The sequence below is a fragment of the Eucalyptus grandis genome, chromosome 11 (genome assembly GCF_016545825.1).
Source record: "Eucalyptus grandis isolate ANBG69807.140 chromosome 11, ASM1654582v1, whole genome shotgun sequence".
Classification (NCBI taxonomy): Eukaryota; Viridiplantae; Streptophyta; class Magnoliopsida; order Myrtales; family Myrtaceae; genus Eucalyptus; species Eucalyptus grandis.
Window position 1 is genome coordinate 26,286,391 of NC_052622.1, and position 21,237 is coordinate 26,307,627.

Sequence of the window (21,237 nt, forward strand, 5' to 3'; positions counted from 1 at the left end):
CTCATACCGCAAACCATCGTCATAGCCGTGCTACCACGAATCACCATTCGTGAGCTGCCGACAAGTTCAAATTGGGAAGCAATATCCGTACAATATTCAGATTGGGTAAGATTTCTTATCCAAAATAATTTGAATATTTTGTTTCCTACTTACTGCATATTGACATCTAATCAGATCTCCTCAAGTAATATGCACAATTTCCAATAGGATTTGTTTCCTGATTCGCAACCGCGCCAGGGTTTTTTATTTTATCTATAAGACTTTAGATAAAATAATTAATCAAGTGAGAATAACATTGATATTTTGATCTTTAAGGTTTAAGATTAATTTATCAATTTTACTAGCGAAACATTATCTCTTGATCTGAACGATGTGTGATATTTTTTTGGTAATTTTGAATGATCTTGATTGCTTTATTTATCTTGAAATATGTCTGAGTTAGAATATTGCGTATTAGGGTTAAATTGCACTTAGTTTAATTTTAGATAATTTTTTTCTTAATTTATTGTAAGTTTAGTTTTTTTTTTTTTTTTTTTATAGATATATTGCATTTTAGGATTATTTAGGTTAAGATAATATTTTAGTTTAAATTAGGATTTGGCTCAACCTAATTCCTAATATAAATTAAATAGGATCTTAATCTAGTTAGATAATTTTCACATTTTATTTAATTTCGAATTTCATAAAAAAATACAAAAAGTGTCTTAGAATAAATTAGTTTCAATCTTTATGATAGATTGCATTCTTTTAAGAAAAACAAAATAAAAAGTCATTGCATGTCATTAAAAATAGATTCATGAAATGCACGTCATTTAGAGATTGTTGTTAGGTCCATTTAATTAGAAATTGCATGACATTAGAACTAGGTCATTTAGTTATATTGCATGATTTTCATTAAAAAAGTGAAAAACAAACAAAAAAGAAATTGCGTGTTAATTAGAAATCATATCTAGGGTTGTTGATGTGGATTCTAATTTAACATTACAGATGCTTTCGTTGCTTTGAGGTAATTTATTTTTGCAATTTATTTATTACTTTTTATTAGGTGTTAAATTAGTGATTTGCGCACCCGCATGATCACCTCATATGTTAGGAAATAAATTTAAAATCAATTTAAGCTGCCTACAAAAAAAAATATTTTTGAAAATTAAAAAGAAGTGGTATCGAAAGGGCATTAGAGAAATCTAATGTAATCAAGTCCTCGTGCCCATAGTCTCTGGTTTGTAGGAGTAAAGTAAAACTCCAATTACTTTACTTGAGTTTTTAATCGACCCGCCAAAAAATAGATTAGTGGCGACTCCTGATTAAAAAATCAATTGCATGCTAAGAACTTGAACCTAAGTCGCGAATTGGTATGGGCTTGGAAGAGCCCAAGTTAAGTTTAGGTTTAATAATCCATTAGCGAAATTTTAGGTGGTTCACACCCTGAAAAATTGGTCGCGACAATAACCAATTTAATTTGATATAAGGAACTCTAGACTAGAACAATGTTAATAAATATCGATACCAAAACGGACTCATAAACTTAGTTCACCAAACCGATGCATTGCTCTTGAATGAGCATTCGATTTACCATTCATAACCCGCTTTAAGGGACGAAGATAAGATCTTCCATTGTTCCGATCAACCATTAAAAGAAGGGTTAATACCCTAAAAAACCAAAAACTGGTACATTTGTAACAAATCTACCTCAAACTATTTTTTTGACTATGAAAAATCCCAAACTAGTACACCTGTGACAAATTTACCTAGACTAACCATAAAAAACTCTAAACTGATATATTTATGACAAATTTACCCAAAACTAATTTATTAGATCGCAAAAAACTCAAAACTGATAAATTTGTGACAAATATACTATTCGCTAAATTGGATTAATACAAAAAAAATCACAAAAATTGAGCATAAAATCCCAAATTGATATATTAATCGATTGTCACGTGTCATTTAACTTAATAATTTGATAATAAAAGTTAATAAAAACTAACAGAGAGTAAATTTATCACAAGTGTACCAATTTTGGGTAAATTTGTCAAAGATATATCAGTTTGGAGTTTTTGGTAGTCAAAAAAATAGTTTGGAATAATTTGTCATAGATGTACCAGTTTGGGTTTTTCAGAGTATTAACCCTTAAAAAAAAAACCAATTTCCTAAATCGGACGGTCGAGATATATTAACATGTTAAGGAGGATGAGGACTACGCGAGATCAGACCTTAGGTAGGCCCCACTTTCGACACGTATGTTTTTTTGCAGATAAAACCTGAAAACCTAGTCCAGTTGCAAAGAACGACTCCACGACGGAAGTTACCCCGCAGCATCGTCCTTCCGAAAACACGCAGCGAAACCGCGTTAACGCGTGAGATCTCCTCCTCCTAACGAAATCAGCGCTTCCGCGACGCCAAGTTCCCACTTCGCACTCCATCCCCTATATAATAACCCTAACCCAGTCCTTATTCCTACCTCATCTCCATCTCCATCTCTATTTCCATCCTCATCTCCATCTTCATCTTCATCTCCATCTCGGTCAGCGCCTCCATCGTTTTCTCCTGCAACTCCCCTTCCCATGGCGGAGAAGCAACCCCACCTCAACGGCGCCTACTACGGCCCCGCCGTGCCCCCCAAGAAGAACTCCTACCACCGCCCCGGCCGCGGCGGGGGCTGCGTCTGCGGCTGCGGCTGCTGCCTCCTCAAGCTCATCTTCAACCTCGTCCTCACCGTGGTGGTCGCCGTCGGTCTCCTCGCCCTCATCTTCTGGCTCATCTTCCGCCCCAACCTCGTCAAGTTCCACGTCACCGACGCGGAGCTCACCCAGTTCAACTTCACCGCCACCAACACCCTCAGCTACGACCTCAAGCTCAACCTCACCATCCGGAACCCGAACCGCCGCATCGGGATCTACTACGACTCGATCGAGGTGCGGGCATTATATGAGGGCCAGCGCGTCGCCTCCAATTACCTGACTCCATTCTACCAGGGCCACAAGAACACGACCACGCTCAGCACGGCGTTCCAGGGCCAGCAGGTGGTGCAGCTCAGCACGAGCGAGCAATCCGATTTCAACTCTGAGCAGACGGCTGGCGTCTACGACATCGATATGAAGCTGTACCTGAGGGTGCGGTTCAAGCTCGGCAAGATCAAGACGTTCCGCATCAAGCCGAGGGTCAAGTGCGGGTTGAAGGTCCCTCTGAGCTCGTCGGGGTCAGCTGCCACCACCACCTTCCAGACCGAGAAGTGCGACATCGACTGGAGGATCTTTAGATGATCGTTCCATGGGCGATGTATTGATTTTTCTGGGCACCACTAGTTTTTTGGTCATGTTGATATCATTGCTTGCATTATTCTTTCATTATCGGCGCATTAGGACGCTTGTTTTGGCCGTCGCCACTATGTTTCTGGTATATATACGGATACATACTTGTATTGATGTTCATGTTTTCGTATATAAATAAGGAACTCGCTGAGTTCGATTTTTATAGCAGTCGGCTCAACTCGTTACAGTGCCATAATTTTCGAAATAGAATTTCGTCATGCATTGCTTCTCATTCGTCAAGAGAAAATGGCGTGGAATGTGGGAGTTGGTGGTGGGATTTCTAGGAGCGCAATTTGTCAATGTCTTCCGACCATTAAAGAACGAGCAATCGGACAAAGAGGAGACGTTGAGAGATGACGTTGAAATAGTAGTAGGGGGGCTTCAATCGGGGACAAAGTGAAGCAGAGATTGGACGGTCAATAATTCCAGTATAGCCTTTCGATTTTCTTTTTAGAGTAAAAATAATGACGTGGAAAACCGATGGGCCACGACTGCTGGGCTGAAGCGTTTGGATCGACCCCAAGGCTCCCAAGGAGCTAGGAAGAACGAGACAGGAACAAGGAGGAGACTTAAAAAGAGGCAAGAATTACGCTTATTTATCGTTTGGTCTACCCTAAAATCTAACGAAATCTAAGGAAAGGACTAAAGTGAAATATCCTGAGAAATTTTAAGACTTAAATGCAGATTCAAATGTAATATCTTGACAAGTTTTAGAAATTGCTTGGCAATTATCTTTTAAATTAACGGAGAGAGGACGTTGAAATTTGACTATGAGCTTGCACTTGAAGACTTCCCCATTGTTGTGTGCATTGTGAAGTTCACAGTTTGAACAACCATTCCGGTGACCTCAACTCATGTGTCTAGATCAGGTGAGTTTTGGTTGGATCCCACCTCATCCAAGGGTACATATGAATGGGGCTACATACACCAAACGCAACGAAGTCAAATTGTCCTTTGATATCATTCACAAGTTTTGATAATACATTACTGCTCAAACTTTACAATATCTTTAGATTAAATCAACAAAACATAATTTATTATTTATTACTTCTTTATTTTTTTGGTCTTCATAAATATTAAAGTAGTTCTGGGTATATTTATCTCATGATCTCTATAATAATAAAAATTGAAAACACCCGTGATGGAGAAGCAACTAATGGGAGGAAGATATCTTTAGGAGAAAACGGGTGGTGAAACTATCTCACTTGCACTTACGGAGAGGTGAACAGGGAAAACAATTCTTGGTACTTCATTCTCCCAATTTGGGTTCTACCTTAGGGTCTTTGAGAAAAGGAAGTATTGGGCTAAAAACCCCTTTGTTGAAGAAGCAAAAGAGATTCAATCCTTATGAAAATCAAGGGTGTAATTCCTACCCCATTGTTACTTGATACTCCCATTCAAGTGGTGGAAGGAGTGAAGAATTGGGCTTTGATACCAAGTCTTAATAAGCCATATGGATATATATGAAACTTTTGAGCTAGAATTATCAGGGGTTGTGCACACCCTTCACATTTCAATCACTTAGAGCTTTAGCGGCTCTTGAAAGGCTCAATGTGGTATTCTTGATTGAAATGAAGAATATGAGGAAGCTCACAATTTGTGGATTATTTTTATATCACATAATTTACAAATTGTACACGCTTATAAAGAGAAGGAAAAATACAATCTTTTACAAAGCAAGAATCATGGACTACCAACTCATCTATAGTTGGTATGCTAATATGAAAATCAAAAAGATATCAAAAAGATTTCATATTCAAAAAAATAATATCAGAAAAAGATTTCATATCTTAACACGCCCCTGCAAGATGGACGTTCCATCGGAAATGCCCATCTTGTCTCGTAATTGTATTGTCCACAGCCTTGATAACGGTTTCGTGAGAATGTCGGCAAGTTGATCATGGGTGGAAATATGAGAGACTCGCATCTTGCCAGCTTTAACAAGTTCCCGAACGAAATGGTAATCTATCTCAACGTGTTTCATTCGGGAATGGAAGATGGGATTTGCACAAACATAAGTAGCACCTATGTTGTCACAATACAAGCTTGGTGCCGTGTCCATGTGAATGCCAAGTTCTTGAAGCAAAGATTTTACCCAAACGAGTTCCGTCGAGGCCGTGGCAATGGCTCGATATTTTGCCTCAGTAGACGACCGTGCAACCAATCGTTGCTTTCGAGAACTCCAAGAGATAGGATTGGCCCTTATATAAATCACAAAATCCGAAGTAGATGTGCGATCATCAATGTTTCTTGCCCAATTTGCATCAGTGTAGGCATGAAGCACAGGTTGTGTGTTGCGTCTCAAGTGCAACCCGTGGTATAATGTTCCCTTAAGATAGCGTAAAAACCTTTTTGCAGCTATCCAATGGGTTGTGGTCGGCTTATGCATGAATTGAGATAGTTTGTTTACTGCAAAACCAAGATCCGGGTGAGTGATGTTGAGGTATTGAAGTGCGCCAATGAGGCTTCGAAATTCTATAGCACTAGCTGGTGATTGTTTGTCATGAACTGAAAGAGATTGACTCGTGGCTAATGGTGTCGCTACCTCTTTTGCATCTCCCATTTTGAAGCGCTCAAGTAGCTCTCTTATGTATTTATGTTGAGAAAAAAGTAAGCCAGTCTTTGTAGGAATGACTTCAATTCCCAAAAAGAAATGCAGTGGCCCCAAGTCTTTAATTGAGAACCGATTAGAGAGAGCGTTGATGAAGTCCGAAACAAACTTTTGGTCACTTCCTGTGATAATGAGATCATCCACGTACACTAAAAAATAGGCTTGAACACCACCATGAGAGTAAATGAATAATTGAACTATCATTCTTTGAATTGACAAATGAATTTGCGAGAAGGAATGAACTTAGCTCATTATACCAAGCCCGCGGAGCCTGCTTTAACCCATATATGGCTTTGCGAAGTTTGCAAATGTGTGTTGGTTTTTCTAGGTCTTTAAAGCCAGGTGGTTGCGACATGTAAACCTCATCCTGAAGAGTGCCTTGGAGGAAGGCATTGTTGACATCCATTTGTCTCAATGTCCATCAACGCATTAAAGCCAATGATAAAACCACCCGAATAGTATTTGGTTTGATGACCGGGCTAAATGTATCGGTGTAATCAAGGCTCGGTCGTTGGTGAAAACCTTTGGCCGCAAGACGTGCCTTGTACTGCTCAATACTACCGTCCACACATCTTTTTATCCGATAAACCCATTTGCAACCTACAACATTCAAAGATGGATCAAAAGGTATTAGTTCCCAAGTCCCGTTACGAATAAGGGCATTGATCTCAGCCGACATTGCTTCACGCCATTGAGGATCGCACCTAGTTTGTATAATTCCCATTGGTTCTATAGTTGGTGGAAGTGGATGTTTGGTGATGATGTGGTTGAGTTGTTTGGGCTTGAAAATATTATTTTGGGATCTAATGGTCATTTTGTGAGTTTTTGTAGGTGGATTTTTGAGGGTTGATGTTTGATCATTATTGATAGTGGCAATTGGGTTTTCAAGAGGTGGCAATTGGGTTTTCAAGAGGTGGCATTTGTTGGAATTGATGTGAGGGTGCAGCACGGGATGGAATATTGCTTCAAGGGGGCACCTGTGCAGATGGTCCAATGCTTGGCACTAAAACTGGAAGTGAAACAGTAGGTGGAGGAGATGGACTTTGAGGGGTTGACAAGACACTTTTAGTATTGAGAAGTGTTTGGTACGGAAATGTGTTTTCTTCGAATACAACATGACGTGAGATATAAAGACGATTACTTTGTGGATCAAAACATTTATACGCACTTTGTGACAATGAATACCCTAAAAATATATATTGTCAAGAGCGGGACAAAAGTTTATTTGTATTGTATGGACGTAACTACGGATAGCAAAGACAACCAAATGTGCGAAGTTTTTTTATAATTGGGAGTCATTTGGAATAATGTTTGAAATGGTGAATGCATATTTAGAACAGGTGTTGGCAAACGATTAATGAGGTATGTAGCAGTTTGAAATGCATATGACCAAAAAGAATGTGGTAGATTTGCTTTGTATAATAGGGCGAGTCTGGTTTCAACTATGTGTCGGTGTTTTCTTTCTGCAGTTCCATTGTGTTCAGGTGTGTGTGGCGGTGTAGTTAGATAAGAAATTTCATGTTTTGCAAGAAAATGTTTCAAGTTTTGAAATTCTCCACCACCATCTGAGTATAAATTTCAAATAGAGACAAAAAATTGTTTTTCAACCAAGCTTTTGAATTGTTAAAAAATTTGAGTAACATCTGATTTTCTTCTTATAGGATAAAGCCAATTGTATTTAATGTAGTTGTCAACAAATATAAGATAGTAACGGAAACCATCAATTGAAACAGTTGACATAGGACCCCAAACATCGGAAAAAATAATATCAAGTGGAAAATGACTTACAAGAGTTGATACCCCAAATGGAAGTTTGTGACTCTTATTGCACTGACATGCATCACATGATAACTTAGAGCCTATGATTGATTCAAAAGACAAACGAGTTGGAAAATTGTTAAGAACATGACTTAGAATAGGAAATGAAGGGTGACCTAGTCAATTGTGCCAAACCATTGGTTTTGTCCACTCACTGACAAAGGCTATGAATTTTGGATGAGTGCTTGTGGGAGGCATCCGATACACGCCATTGCTAAGCCCTCCTCGAAGTAACGTCACTCCCGCGCGAAGGTCCTTCACCAAAAAATAATTGGCAAAAAACTTGATAGATGAGTGGTTATTGCGACAAAATTGTGAGACTGAAATCAGGTCTTTGGTACTATCAGGTGCACATAAAACATTGGTTAATTTAAAGGATTGGTTTGGATAGGATACATTAATAGAACCAACGTGACTGATACGCAAACCTGTGCCATCACCAATGACGATCTCATCGGGGCCTTCGTATTCTGAGTGAGTGGTGAGGTTGTTGAGATTGCTTGTGACGTGATATGATGCTGCTGAGTCTAGTAGCCAGCCATTTTCTTGACGTGGATCTATTGCAACATGAGCAGTAGGTTCGCAGAGACTATTTCGAATGCGAAAACAAGATTTGGCCGAGTGTCCATATTGATTGCAAAACTGACATGTCGGACGAGGCTCTCTGTTGTCCCGATCAGAATACCTCCTATGAGAAGGTCCACGATGCTGGTTAGATTTAGAATAATTTTGATGATGGCTGCGATTGTTGGGCCAGTGAGAGTTGCTTCTTGTGCCACGGCTTCTGTTGCTGTAGTTGGCTGTGACTGGTGCTGTGATTGGTGTTGCTTCAAGTCTAATTTCCTCCAGTTTTAGTTGGGTTTCATAGGCCACCAATTTGTCATGCATTTCTTCAAAGCTGATTGTGTTTTCACAAGCCCTAATCACTGCTGTGATTTCTTTGTATTTAGTTCCAAGTCCTCGAAGTGCATGAATGACTAAATCATCATTAGAGATAGGAGTGTCAATGATTGCCAATTCATCGGCAAGGGCTTTAAGTTCCTGCAAAAATTTTGAAACAGAACGTGAGTTTCGGCGAGCAGAGAGTTGATCCTTGAGATGCATAACTCTTGAGCGGGATTTATTTGCATATAAATTCATGAGTTTTGTCCAGGCAACGTGTGGCGAATTACTAGAGGCAATGAGAGGAATCACAGCTTCGAATAGAAATGCAAAAATTGCATGAAGCAAGAGCTGATCCTAGCGAATCCAAGTTGTTGCGGCTGGATTTGGCACCGTTTGATTTCCAGTTGAAATGGTGAGAGGCGGACAGTTAGAAATTCTGTCAACAAATCCCATTAAATCATAACCAATGAGTAGCGCCTGAAATTGAGCACGCCAAGAGGGATAATTGGCAGCAGAGAGCTTGAACGGCAAATGGATGGCAGCTAAGATCGAGATCAGACCATTAGGTGCAACTGTTCCGATGGAAATAGAACTAGAATTCGAGGTGGTGTGAGCTAATTCTGAAGTGACTTCCATGACTAGAGGGTGCAGAAGATTGCAAAAAAAAAAAATGCAGAATAATCAGATAAAAAAGCTCTTAGGGGCAGAATTGCTCTAATACCATGAAGAAGCTCACAATTTGTGGATGATTTTCATATCACATAATTTACAGATTGTACACGCTTATAAAGAGAAGGAAAAATACAATTTTTTTACAGAGTAAGAATCATGGAATACCAACTCATCTATAGTTGGTATGCTAATATGAAAATAAAAAAGACATCAAAAGATTTCATATTCAAAAAATAATATCAGAAAAAGATTTCATATCTTAACAGAATAAAGAGTCGGTAGTAGATCATGACAAGTGATGTCTTCAATTTCAAAACTTTGTGGTGATTATTCCAATGCGAATTGTGGAATGAAGAGGTTTCTAATGTCTTCAATTCCAAAACTTTGTGGTGATTATTCCAATGCAAATTGTGGAATGAAGAGGTTTCTATATGTACAACCCAGCATGGGGAATTTATTGAAGTGATAATTAAAGATCTTGAAATATAAAAACTCGATGAGGATTACCTTCTCACACGCATCTCCAAATTATTAGGAGAGACTCCTATTGTGGCAACATTACATGGTATTCATTTCATTAACAATCTCCCTTGGGTTTGTATTGATGGCTTCAATCAAATTTTATATCATTGAGAGAAGGTTGGGTAAATACAAGCTGACTATTACAGGTTAGTTGCCTTTCATGATCATTTGAATGACTATTCACTTATAAATTGTTCGTTCACTTGGGCAAACATTAGAGATGGGGATGCTCGGTTAAAAAAGAGTTAAGATGGGGTCCTATAAAATTTGGGCCGGAGGTGATGTTTACTAATGCAGAAGCCTATGTTTTTTTAGCAATTGGTTTTGATTATAGTCCTATACTTCTCTCTTTGCCTCCAGCTTTGATGACATAGAGGAAATAACTCAATTTCGAAGCCTTCTATTAGAAATATATAGCGTTGTGAGATTATTAGAAAGGTCTAGCATGAACCAAGTTTGAGTTAGATAGACTTTATGGGAAAATTCAAAAAGGTTTCTAGTGAATTGGTAGAATGGAGCAAAAAGAAATTCTCTAATGCATATTGCCATATTGATTTGCTTAGGAAAATCTTCACGGATCTTACTAAGAGTAAAACAAATGATTCAACCATAAAGGCTACTTAGAAAATCATAGACCAAATCGAAAGATTATGGAAGTTGGAAAAAATGAATTGGGGTATGACATCACAAATTTAATTAGCTCAAATGTGGAGCTAGACATATGAAATATTTTCATGCTAATATAGTTTAGAGAAGACAACATAATAAGATTTCTATGCTGAAAATTGACAATCAATTTAATTTGATATAAGGAACTCTAGACTAGAACAATGTTAACAAATATCGATACCAAAACGGACTCATAAAATTAGTTCACCAAACCGATGCACCGCTCTTGAATGAGCATTCAATTTACCATTCATGACCCGCTTTAAGGGACGAAGATAAGATCTTCCACTGTTCCGATCGGCCATTAGAAGAAACACCAATTTCCTGGGCAGTCGAGATTTATTAACATGTTAAAAGGGAGGGAGGGGGGTGAAGACTACGCGGGATCAGATCTTAGGTAGGCCCCACTTCGACACGTATGTTTTTTTGCAGATAAAACCTGAAAACCTTAGAAAATTTTCTCTAAGTAGTCCCGGGCCGCCAGGTCACCGTGCGCCCGCCCAATGAAGAGGCGACACATGGCTCCACGTGGAGACGGGCCCACCATTATTTTCGGTCAAATTTTTGCACACTTTCCCTCTCTTCATTAAATGCTTCGTTCATCTGTGAAGGCCCACCATCACTTTTCAGAGAAGGTTTTGCGTCCCCCATCTCTCTCTTCATTAAATGCTTTATCCTTCTCTGCACACTTCTTCTCCCGCTCGCACGAAGAAGCACTCTCCCGTCCGAAATTTTTTTAAAATGGCGCCTGACACGAGGACACGTGTCGCGCTGCGAGCGCCTTCTTGTTTGACACGCTGGAGCGTAAGACGTACCCAATATTTTCTCCCCCTTCCCCTGTCTCTTTCAAAATTCTCTCTATATTTTTCTCCATCAAAGCCGCACGATGCCCGCCCTCTCTCTTTTTCAAAAATCTCTCCCTCCCAAAAGCCCGCCCGTCGCCTCCGAGCTCAGCCACCTCCGCCGTCGCCGCCAGGAGCCACTCGCTCCCTCTCTCTCCCGGCCGGGTGTTGCGAGTTGCGATGACACCGCGGCCGCCGTTGTGAACGATCTCTCTCGCTCTTAAGAGCCGCGCCGATCATAGCTGTCGGGTCTCGACCTCGACCTCTGACTGCCTCCGCGTCTTGGTCGTGGTCGCCTCCGATCCTAACTCCAGCTCCTCCGTTTTGTGTGGAAGAACGGGTTTGAAAAATCCTCCCGTGCTATTCCGAAAGATAGCGTGTCCCCGCGGGTGAGGAGCCGCGCCTCCTCTTCTCCGGCCTCCGCCCAGAGCAGCAACCACTGTCCCCCTCCCCGAGGGGCGATGAGCAGCAGAACCCCGGCCCGACAAGCTCCTCTTCAAGGAGGACGAGAACTGGCTCCTCAAGTCCCTCTCCAAGCTCACCAACCCCTCGTTGTCCCCCACCTCGGATCCTCCGAAACTTGACCGAAGATCCGGCAACTCTGGCACAAGTACCACAGGCAGGCGCGGACCAAGAAGCTGAGCTCGTCCGAGACGTATGGGGCAAGAAGTTGAGCTCAAGGGAGGCGAGAAAAGGCAAGGGGTAAAAGTAGCAAGCGAATTTGGAGGAAGAGAGGGAGAAAGACGAGGGCGAGATTATGGGCGGCGAGGAGAATGGAGGGGGGTCGTCGCCGTCGTCATGCAAGATTTGATGTATCTACTCGAGTCTATGCTGATCGCATGTTGAGAGGACCTCATTACAATTTTTGAGGCAACAAGGACGCTGCATGCATAAAAAGAAACAACCAAAGCGATGAAACATGACCACTCGCCAAAAGCTGAGTGTCCCAGGATTGCAGAAACCAGCGTCGATCTTTTAACGTTCTTCTTTACATCGATGCCAGTACGAGGAGAAAATTTTAGGTGGCAAGAAAGTTTCGTCTGTAATGTGTAGGTCTGGGAAAGCAGACGTGCATGCAGATAGGGATCATATGTAACGTCGTAAAAACCTTGTTCCTATTCGGATGAGTCGCATCTATAGACAAATACCATGACATAGGGAGATGAGCAATCGAGGATCACCTCGAGAAATGTCGCGCAAACCGTACAATTAATTGGAACTCATGCCAATTCCTCGAACCTTGGCATGATCTCTCGTTGAAATGTCTAAGATCTCAAATTACAGGAAGCATTAGAATTAAACAGTTCCAATTCATCCAAATTTAGCTCTCAAAGGCGATACCCTCAGAAAATCATTGGCAAACAATACCTCTTGGGCAAAACATTATATACACATAAAATGAACCAGTAGACAATCCTACAGGTGAACTTGCGAATCCTTCTAAGCAATCACTACTGCATGGTGCTAGATGATCATCGCGTTGCTCACACAGCGAAGCCAGAGCAACCCTCTGGAAAGGGGAACCCCAGCACAGGACCAATCTCGTTCCACCATAACTATACAACTTTAAAGTACACACACTCATCATAGACAATACAAGTTGTGATCCTACAACGAAATCGACTCAGCAACACATTACTTGGCAAGCACATCATGCTAGGCTGGGTAGAGGGGAAGGGGTGCTTCTTCGTGCGAGCGGGTGAAGAAGCATGCAGAGAAGGATAAAGCATTTAATGAAGAGAGAGATGGGGGACGCAAAACCTTCTCTGAAAAGTGATGGTGGGCCTTGACAGAAGAACGAAGCATTAAATGAAGAGAGGGAAGGGGTGCAAAAATATGACCGAAAATAATGGTGGGCCCGTCTCCACGTGGAGCCATGTGTCGCTTCTTCATTCGCCTGGCGCACGGTGACCTGGCGGTCCGGGACTACCTAATATGTTTTCTCGAAAACCTTGTCCGGTTGCAGAGAACGACTCCACGACGGAAGTTACCTCGCAGCATCGTCCTTCCTAAAACACGCAGCGAAACCGCGTTAACGCGTGCGAACTCCTCCTTACGAAATCAGCGCTTCCGCGACGCCAAGTTCCCACTTCGCACCCCACCCCCTATATAATAACCCTAACCCAGTCCTTATTCCTACCTCATCTCCATCTCCATCTCTATCTCCATCCTCATCTCCATCTTCATCTCCATCTCGGTCAGCGCCTCCATCGTTTTCTCCTGCAACTCTCCTTCCCATGGCGGAGAAGCAACCCCACCTCAACGGCGCCTACTACGGCCCCGCCGTGCCCCCCAAGCAGAACTCCTACCACCGCCCCGGCCGCGGCGGGGGCTGCGTCTGCGGCTGCGGCTGCTGCCTCCTCAAGCTCATCTTCAACCTCGTCCTCACCGTGGTGGTCGCCGTCGGTCTCCTCGCCCTCATCTTCTGGCTCATCTTCCGCCCCAACCTCGTCAAGTTCCACGTCACCGACGCGGAGCTCACCCAGTTCAACTTCACCGCCACCAACACCCTCAGCTACGACCTCAAGCTCAACCTCACCATCCGGAACCCGAACCGCCGCATCGGGATCTACTACGACTCGATCGAGGTGCGGGCATTATATGAGGGCCAGCGCCTCGCCTCCGATTACCTGACTCCATTCTACCAGGGCCACAAGAACACGACCACGCTCAGCCCGGCTTTCCAGGGCCAGAAGCTGGTGCAGCTCAGCACGAGCGAGCAATCCGATTTCAACTCTGAGCAGACGGCTGGCGTCTACGACATCGATATGAAGCTGTACCTGAGGGTGCGGTTCAAGCTCGGCAAGATCAAGACGTTCCGCATCAAGCCGAGGGTCAAGTGCGGGTTGAAGGTCCCCCTGAGCTCGTCGGGGTCAGCTGCCACCGCCACCTTCCAGACCGAGAAGTGCGACATCGACTGGAGGATCTTTAGATGATCATTCCATGGGCGATGTATTGATTTTTCTGGGCGCCACTAGTTTTTGGTCATGTTGATATCATTGCTTGCATTATTCTTTCATTATCGGCGCATTAGGACGTCTGTTTTGGCCGTCGCCACTATGTTTCTGGTATATATGCGGATACATACTTGTATTGATGTTCATGCTTTCGTATATAAATAAGGAACTGGCTGAGTTCGATTTTTATAGCAGTCGGCTCAACTCGTTACAGTGCCATAATTTTCGAAATAGAATTTCGTCATGCATTGCTTCTCTCTCGTCAAGAGAAAATGGCTTGGAATATGGGAATTCGTGGTGGGATTTCTAGGAGCGCCATTTGTCAATGTCTTCCGACCATTAAAGAACGAGCAATCGGACAAAGAGGAGAAGTTGAGAGATGACGTTGAAATAGTAGTAGGACTTTTGAAAGCTTCAATCGGGGACAACGTGAAGTGGAGGTTGGACGTTCTATAATTCTCGAATAGCCTTTCGGTTTTCTTTTTAAAGTAAAAATAATGACGTGGAAAACCGATGGGTCATGACTGCTGGGCTGAAGCGTTTGGATCGACCCCAAGGCTCCGAAGAAGCTAGGAAGAACGAGACAGGAACAAGGAGGAGAGTTAAAAGAGGCAAGAATTACGCTTATTTATCGTTTGGTCTACCCTAAAATCTAATGAAATCTAAGGGAAGGACTAAGTGAAATATCCTGAGAAATTTTAAGACTTAAATGCAGATTCAAATGTAATATCTTGACAAGTTTTAGAAATCGCTTTGCAATTATCTTTTAAATTAACATGGAGAGAGGACGCTTAAATTTGACTACGAGCTTCCACTTGAAGACTTCCTGTTGTTGTGTGCACTGTGAAGTTCAAAGTTTGTTTTATTCAGCTGCGTTAATTTGATATTGTTCGGGTTGTCACTGTTCTCCTATCAGAGTGGTATCAGAGCTTCTGGTTATTGCTTGATTTTTCTGCCTTGTATTAAACAATGGAAACGAATACGAGTAGAATGATTATACTGAATGATTCGAATTATCATATTTGGAAAGGGAAGATGGAAGACTTTTTATATGTGAAAGATTTTTATTTGTCCGTATTTCCCTGGGAGAAATCGGAGAATAAAACTGATACCGAATGGTTTATATTTCATCATCAAGTGTGTGGTTATTTTAGGCAATTGGTGAATGACAATGTTTTATTGAGGAAACACATACATGCCGTTTATGGAATAAGCTCGAACAGTTATAAGCTTGAAAGACTGGGAATAATAAGTTATTTTTGATAAAACAGATGATGGCTCTAAGATATCAAGATGGTACTCATTTGACTGATCATTAAATTCTTTTCAAGGAATTATAAATCAGTTGGCTGCAATGGGAATCAAGTTTGATAATGAGATACAAGCACTATGGTTGCTTGGTACTTTGCTGGACTCATGAGAGACATTCCGAACATCTTTGTCTAATTCTGCCCCAGATGGTATAATTGCTATGTATTTGGTCAAGAGTAGTATTTTGAATGAAGAGATGAGAAGAAAGACATAAGGATCGTCCTCTTCACATTCTGATGCCTTGGTTGTTGAGAAAAATGGGAAGAAGTGAGTCTCGAGGTCCGAGAAATAGAGATAAAAGTTGAGATAAAATTAGAAGTAAGTATAATAAATTTGCTAATGTTGAGTGCCATTATTGCCATCAGAAGGGACATATTCAGAGATTTTGTCGCCATTTAAAAAGGGAGAAACAAAAGGATAAAGGTAAAGAGAAGAAAAGTGATAATGACAGTGATGACAATTGTGTTGCTGCACTTAAAGAAGACTTTCTCATAATTTTTTATGGTGATGTGGTGAATTTTATATCTCATGAGACCAATTAGGTAATTGATAGTGGTGCATTTATTCATGCTACGTCTCGTAGGGATTTCTTTACATCATACAAGTCAGGTGACTTCGGATTTGTGAAGATGGGAAACAATGAGCTAGCTCAAGTTGTAGGCATCGGTGATGTGCGCCTAGAAACTAGCAATGGCATAAGGTTAGTATTAAATAATGTTAAACATATACCTGATATCCGCTTGAATTTGATTTCTACAGGCAAGTTGGATGATGATGAGTTTTGCAGCACCTTTAGTAATGGTCAATGGAAGCTCACCAAAGGTTTTCTTGTTGTGGCTAGAGGTGAAAAATATTCTTCGTTGTTCATTATGCAGGTAAAGTTGTCCATAGACAAAATTAATGCAGTAGACAACGAATATGCAATTGAGTTATGCATAAGAGGCTCAGTCATATAAGTGAGAATGGTTTGTCAATATTGGCCAAGAAGAAGCTCATTTTAGGACTGAAAAGTTTGGCGCTAAAGAAGTGTGCTCATTGTATAGCAGGAAAACAGAACATAGTTGTATTTAAAAGCTCCCCTCCTTCAAGAAAGTTAGGTATACAGGATTTAATGCATTCTGATGTTTGCGGTCCTATGAAAACAAAATCACTTGGTGGCTCTCTTTATTTTGTTACATTCATCGAATTTGGTCACACCCTCAGGTCAATATTCAGATTTTACCACAGTCAGTACAAAGGATGGATGCTTGGCTAGTAGCAAGGATTGAGCAACGGCAGAACTCACTTGGATGGAGACCATTGCCTCAATCTTGTGGTAGATCTGGATGGCACGCAACAATTTCATCTTTCGCCGACAGTGCACAGATCCAATGCAGGTCATGGAGGCGGCCCTCGCCCATGTACGCATCGCTCAGCTCTCCACTTGGACACTATCATGAACAGGGCGAACTCCTCCCCAATCCGAACTGCTGTGGCGGCCACCAGATCTTGGTTTGGTGAAGATCAACATAGATGGGGCATATCAACTAGCAAGTACTACAGGCACTATGGCGTGTATTTGCAAAGATCATATAGGAACTTTGATAGAAGGCTTTACCTGCGATTTCCTAGCAGCTTCGGCCTTGCAGACCAAGATCCAGGCGCTCCTCCTTACCCTCAACCATCTGTTGCAACACGGTAAAGCTCATGATCCCCTTGTGATCGAATTTGACTATCTTGTACTGGTAGAAGTTGTGCACGATCCCCAGTCGACACCATGGGAGGCGAGAGCTTTGTTTGCAGAAGCAGTGGCCAAGCTCACCTGTTTCCCTAACCTATGCATTCAACACTACAGGCATGAAGGAAATTTTGTGGCCGATTGGGCTGCCAAGGCCCATAGGAGTGGCACCTTACCGCCGAACTGGGCTATGTCCCCTCCCCATACGCTTTGGATCTACTGTATTCTAAAGCCCTAGCCACGGACTACTCTGGTACTATAACTTGAACATATGAAGTTTTCTTTTCCAACCAAAAAAAAAGAAAGAAAGAAAAGAAAATGGATAGAAGCTATATGAGCTGTTTGAAGAGCAAACTATGAATGGAATTCTTGCGACTCCATTAAGTCCGATTCCTATGGAAAATAAGCTAGTGTGGTCCAGGTATAAATCATAAATCTATACAATGAAAAGTGGGTACAATAGGTTGCATCTAACAAATCTTTTAACCAAATACGTATCAAGCATCATGATCTTATTAAACACCTCGAGCTCTACGGGCAATAATCTAGTAGCTGAATACTTACCTTAAAATTCGTTTCTTTATGTGGAGTACGTGCCAAAATGCACAACCAACAAGAGAGAATTTGTGCAAGAGGAAGATCTTACTTAAATCGATTTGCTCTCTATGCCTTAATCCTTGAAATGACGAATCACCTTTTTAATCTTTGTCACTGGACAAAAGAAGTTTGGCCAGACACAAGGCTTGACATCAACATCTCTTCGACGGACATCACCAGGATGGATAAATGGGTTTTCGAAAATCTTACCTCTTGCATGGACATATCCTCGAGAGAGACATTCACAGAAGTATTATGGCTCCCTTCGAAGGCAAGGAATATTTTAGGTTTTCAATCCCCAAAACCAGTTCCGTCTTCAATTATGGATGCTGCACTTACTTCGCACAAGATCTGTTGAATTTTAGTAAGGCAATCAGAAAAGAACACAAGGATTACGAAGTTCAGCAATGTGCCTACGTCCTCGGACAAAACTCTTGACTCTCTTATTTTTTGTCATAACATTCCTTTGCAATTTGTACATAGGGTTCACCGCAACAAAAAAGGGAAATTTCAAAAGTAGGAAACTCAAAAATAGGAAAACTATCAATGCAGGGATTTGCCCACAATATGTTATTTCCTTGAATAGGAGAGCAAATCTCACCAATATCGCCAATACTCCCCCTCAAGTTGGAGCAAAGACATCGTTAGAGGTCAACTTGTTCACCATATCCTGAAATACTCCCTTGGGTAAAGCTTTGGTGAAGACATTAGCAAGTTGATCCCCACTATGAATATATGGTGTCTCTATTGTCTTATCTTGAACCTTTTCCCTTACAAAGTGACAATCGACCTTTATGTGTTTGGTCCTTTCATGAAAGACCGGATTTGAAGTAATGTGTGTTGCCGCCTGATTATCACAAAATAGCTTCATAGGTTTAGACATGGCATCACAACCCAATTCTTGAAGCAATAGACGAAGCCATACGATCTCACTAGTGGTAGTAGCCATGGCTCAATACTCAGCTTTCGCACTAGATCTAGCCACAACTGTTTGCTTCTTACTTTTTCAAGTAACAATATTTCCACCAACAAAGGTACAAAAACCTGTGGTAGATTTTCTATCCATGGGGTTCCCAGCCCAATCAGCATCAATAAATCCCACAATCTCTGTATTATCATTAATCTTCAACAATATTCCTCTTCCTGGAGAAGCCTTTAGATATCGAAGGAGCTGGTTTAGCAACTCCATATGTCCTCGTGTAGGTTTTTGCATAAATTGGCTCACATAGCTAACAGAATAAGCAATGTCAGGTCTAGTAATTGTTAGGTAAGTCAATCTTCCTACCAAACGCTGAAATTGCCCAATATCCTGTAATGGTGTTTCCTTAGACATAGTTTTATTGTTGTAATCCATAGGAGTGCTAGCAGGTTTAACACCCAGCTTACCAGTCTCCTTCAATAGATCTAGGATATATTTCCTTTGAGTCAAGAACATACCTTTGTTAGAACTTGCTACCTCTATCCCCAAAAAATACCTCAATTTTCCAAGATCTTTAATGTCAAACTCCTTGCTCAACAACTGTTTAAGTTCTGCAATACCTGCTAAGTTACTGCCAGTAATAATAAGATCATCAACATAAATGAGAATAACAACAATACCTTCACTAGTTACTTTAGTAAACATCGATGAATCAGCTGCACTCCTTTTGAAACCAAATCTAACGAGTGCAGAACTTAGCTTGCCATACCATGCTCTAGGTGAGTGTTTGAGACCATATATTGCCTTCTTAATTTGCAAGCCATTCCCTTATTATTCTCTAAGGAATGTCCTGGAGGAAGATCCATATAAACCTCTTCTTCTAAGTCTCCTTGGAGGAAAGCATTCTTCACATCCATTTGAAACAATGGCCAGCTACAGTTAACTGCCACATATAGAATGACATGAATAGTGTTCATTTTCACTACATGAGCAAATGTGTCCTTGTAGTCTATCCCATATGTTTGAGTATACCCTTTTGCAACGAGCCGATCTTTGTACCTCTCAACCGAACCATCACTATTGTATTTGATCTTGTAAATCCACCGACATCCAACTGTCTTTTTCCTGTTTGGCAATTTAACAAATTCCCAAGTATGGTTATGGTCCAATGCTTGAAGTTCATCTTTCATGGCATTCACCCACACACTACTTTTACAAGCTTCCAAAAACATGTTGATTTTCAATAGTAGATAAGAAACTTAAATAATTATGGGAAATTCTATCATACCCAATAAATCTTGAATAGGATGCTGAGCAGTATGATATGTTACAAAATCACGTAGCTGTGTTGAAGGCCTTGGAATGCGTGATGACCTGCGGGTTGAGGCTGAGATATTAGGTACCGTATCTGTTGGATCTACCTCTGTTGCATTTTCAACCTCTACTTCCAAATCAGCCCCATTTGTTGTAATGGTAGCTATATCAGGAACATCATCGACATTAGGGACAAGCTGACTCCCTTGGACAGCCGTTGTTGGAATTTCCTCTTGATCCAACATTGAATCCCCGATAGGTAGGATAGGAAGCAAAAATTCAGAATAGTCATTTTGCTCCCCTTGAATTTGACTCCTAGCAAAAAACATGTGAGCCTCATCAAAGACAACATCACGAGAAATATAAACACGTCTAGTACTTGGTTCATAGCATTTGTATCCCTTCTTGACATTTGAGTATCCCACAAACACACACTTTCGAGCCTGTGGATCCAGCTTGTCACCAGATTGAGAATGCACATAACACACACATCCAAAAATTCTTAGGTGAGAGATACCAAATTTTCGGCCATATAGACTTTCAATTGGAACTTTATACCCCAACACTTTACTAGGCAAACGATTGATTAAGTAGCAGCTAGTAAGGACTGCATCAGCCCAATATGTCTTGGGTAAATTTCCTGAGAATAACAATGCTCGGGTAACCTCAAGCAGATGCCTATTTTTTTTTCAGCAACTCCATTCTGTTGCGAAGTTCCTACAAAGGAGGTCTGATGAATGACTTCCAAGCTACACAGGAACACTTGAAAAGCCCAATTGGTATATTCGTTCCATTGTCTGTACAAAGAATCTTCACCATAGTGTTAAATTGATTTTTCACCATATTGCAAAAATCTTGAAACACAATCATAACTTCACTTTTGGATTTAAGCAATTAAAGCCATGTAGCTCGAGATTTATCATCAATAAATGTAACAAAATACTTGAACCCCTCCTTAGAGTCAATAGGAGAAGTTTCCCAAACATCCGAGTGAACTAAATCAAAAAACTGTTCTGATTTATGTGTACTACGTGAAAAAGGTAACCTATGCTGCTTAGCATAATGACAAGGATCACAACAATTGGAATCATA

General features: G+C 41.1%; 2 protein-coding genes across 2 annotated transcripts; both read left to right on the forward strand.

Moving 5' to 3' along the window:
• The first annotated feature begins 2,460 nt into the window (after positions 1–2,460).
• LOC104426072 (NDR1/HIN1-like protein 3) lies at positions 2,461–3,476 on the forward strand. The gene has a single exon (XM_010039007.3). The coding sequence runs from the start codon at positions 2,565–2,567 to the stop codon at positions 3,261–3,263; it is 699 nt and encodes a 232-aa protein (XP_010037309.1). The 5' UTR covers positions 2,461–2,564; the 3' UTR covers positions 3,264–3,476.
• A 9,988-nt stretch (positions 3,477–13,464) lies between these two features.
• Positions 13,465–14,478, forward strand: LOC104426071 (NDR1/HIN1-like protein 3). Its single transcript, XM_010039006.3, has one exon. The coding sequence runs from the start codon at positions 13,568–13,570 to the stop codon at positions 14,264–14,266; it is 699 nt and encodes a 232-aa protein (XP_010037308.1). The 5' UTR covers positions 13,465–13,567; the 3' UTR covers positions 14,267–14,478.
• The last annotated feature ends 6,759 nt before the right edge of the window (positions 14,479–21,237 follow it).

Excerpts from the sequence above, each read along its gene's own strand:
- LOC104426072 (XM_010039007.3), top strand. The coding sequence starts at position 2,565 with ATGGCGGAGAAGCAACCCCACCTCAACGGCGCCTACTACGGCCCCGCC.
- LOC104426071 (XM_010039006.3), top strand. The coding sequence starts at position 13,568 with ATGGCGGAGAAGCAACCCCACCTCAACGGCGCCTACTACGGCCCCGCC.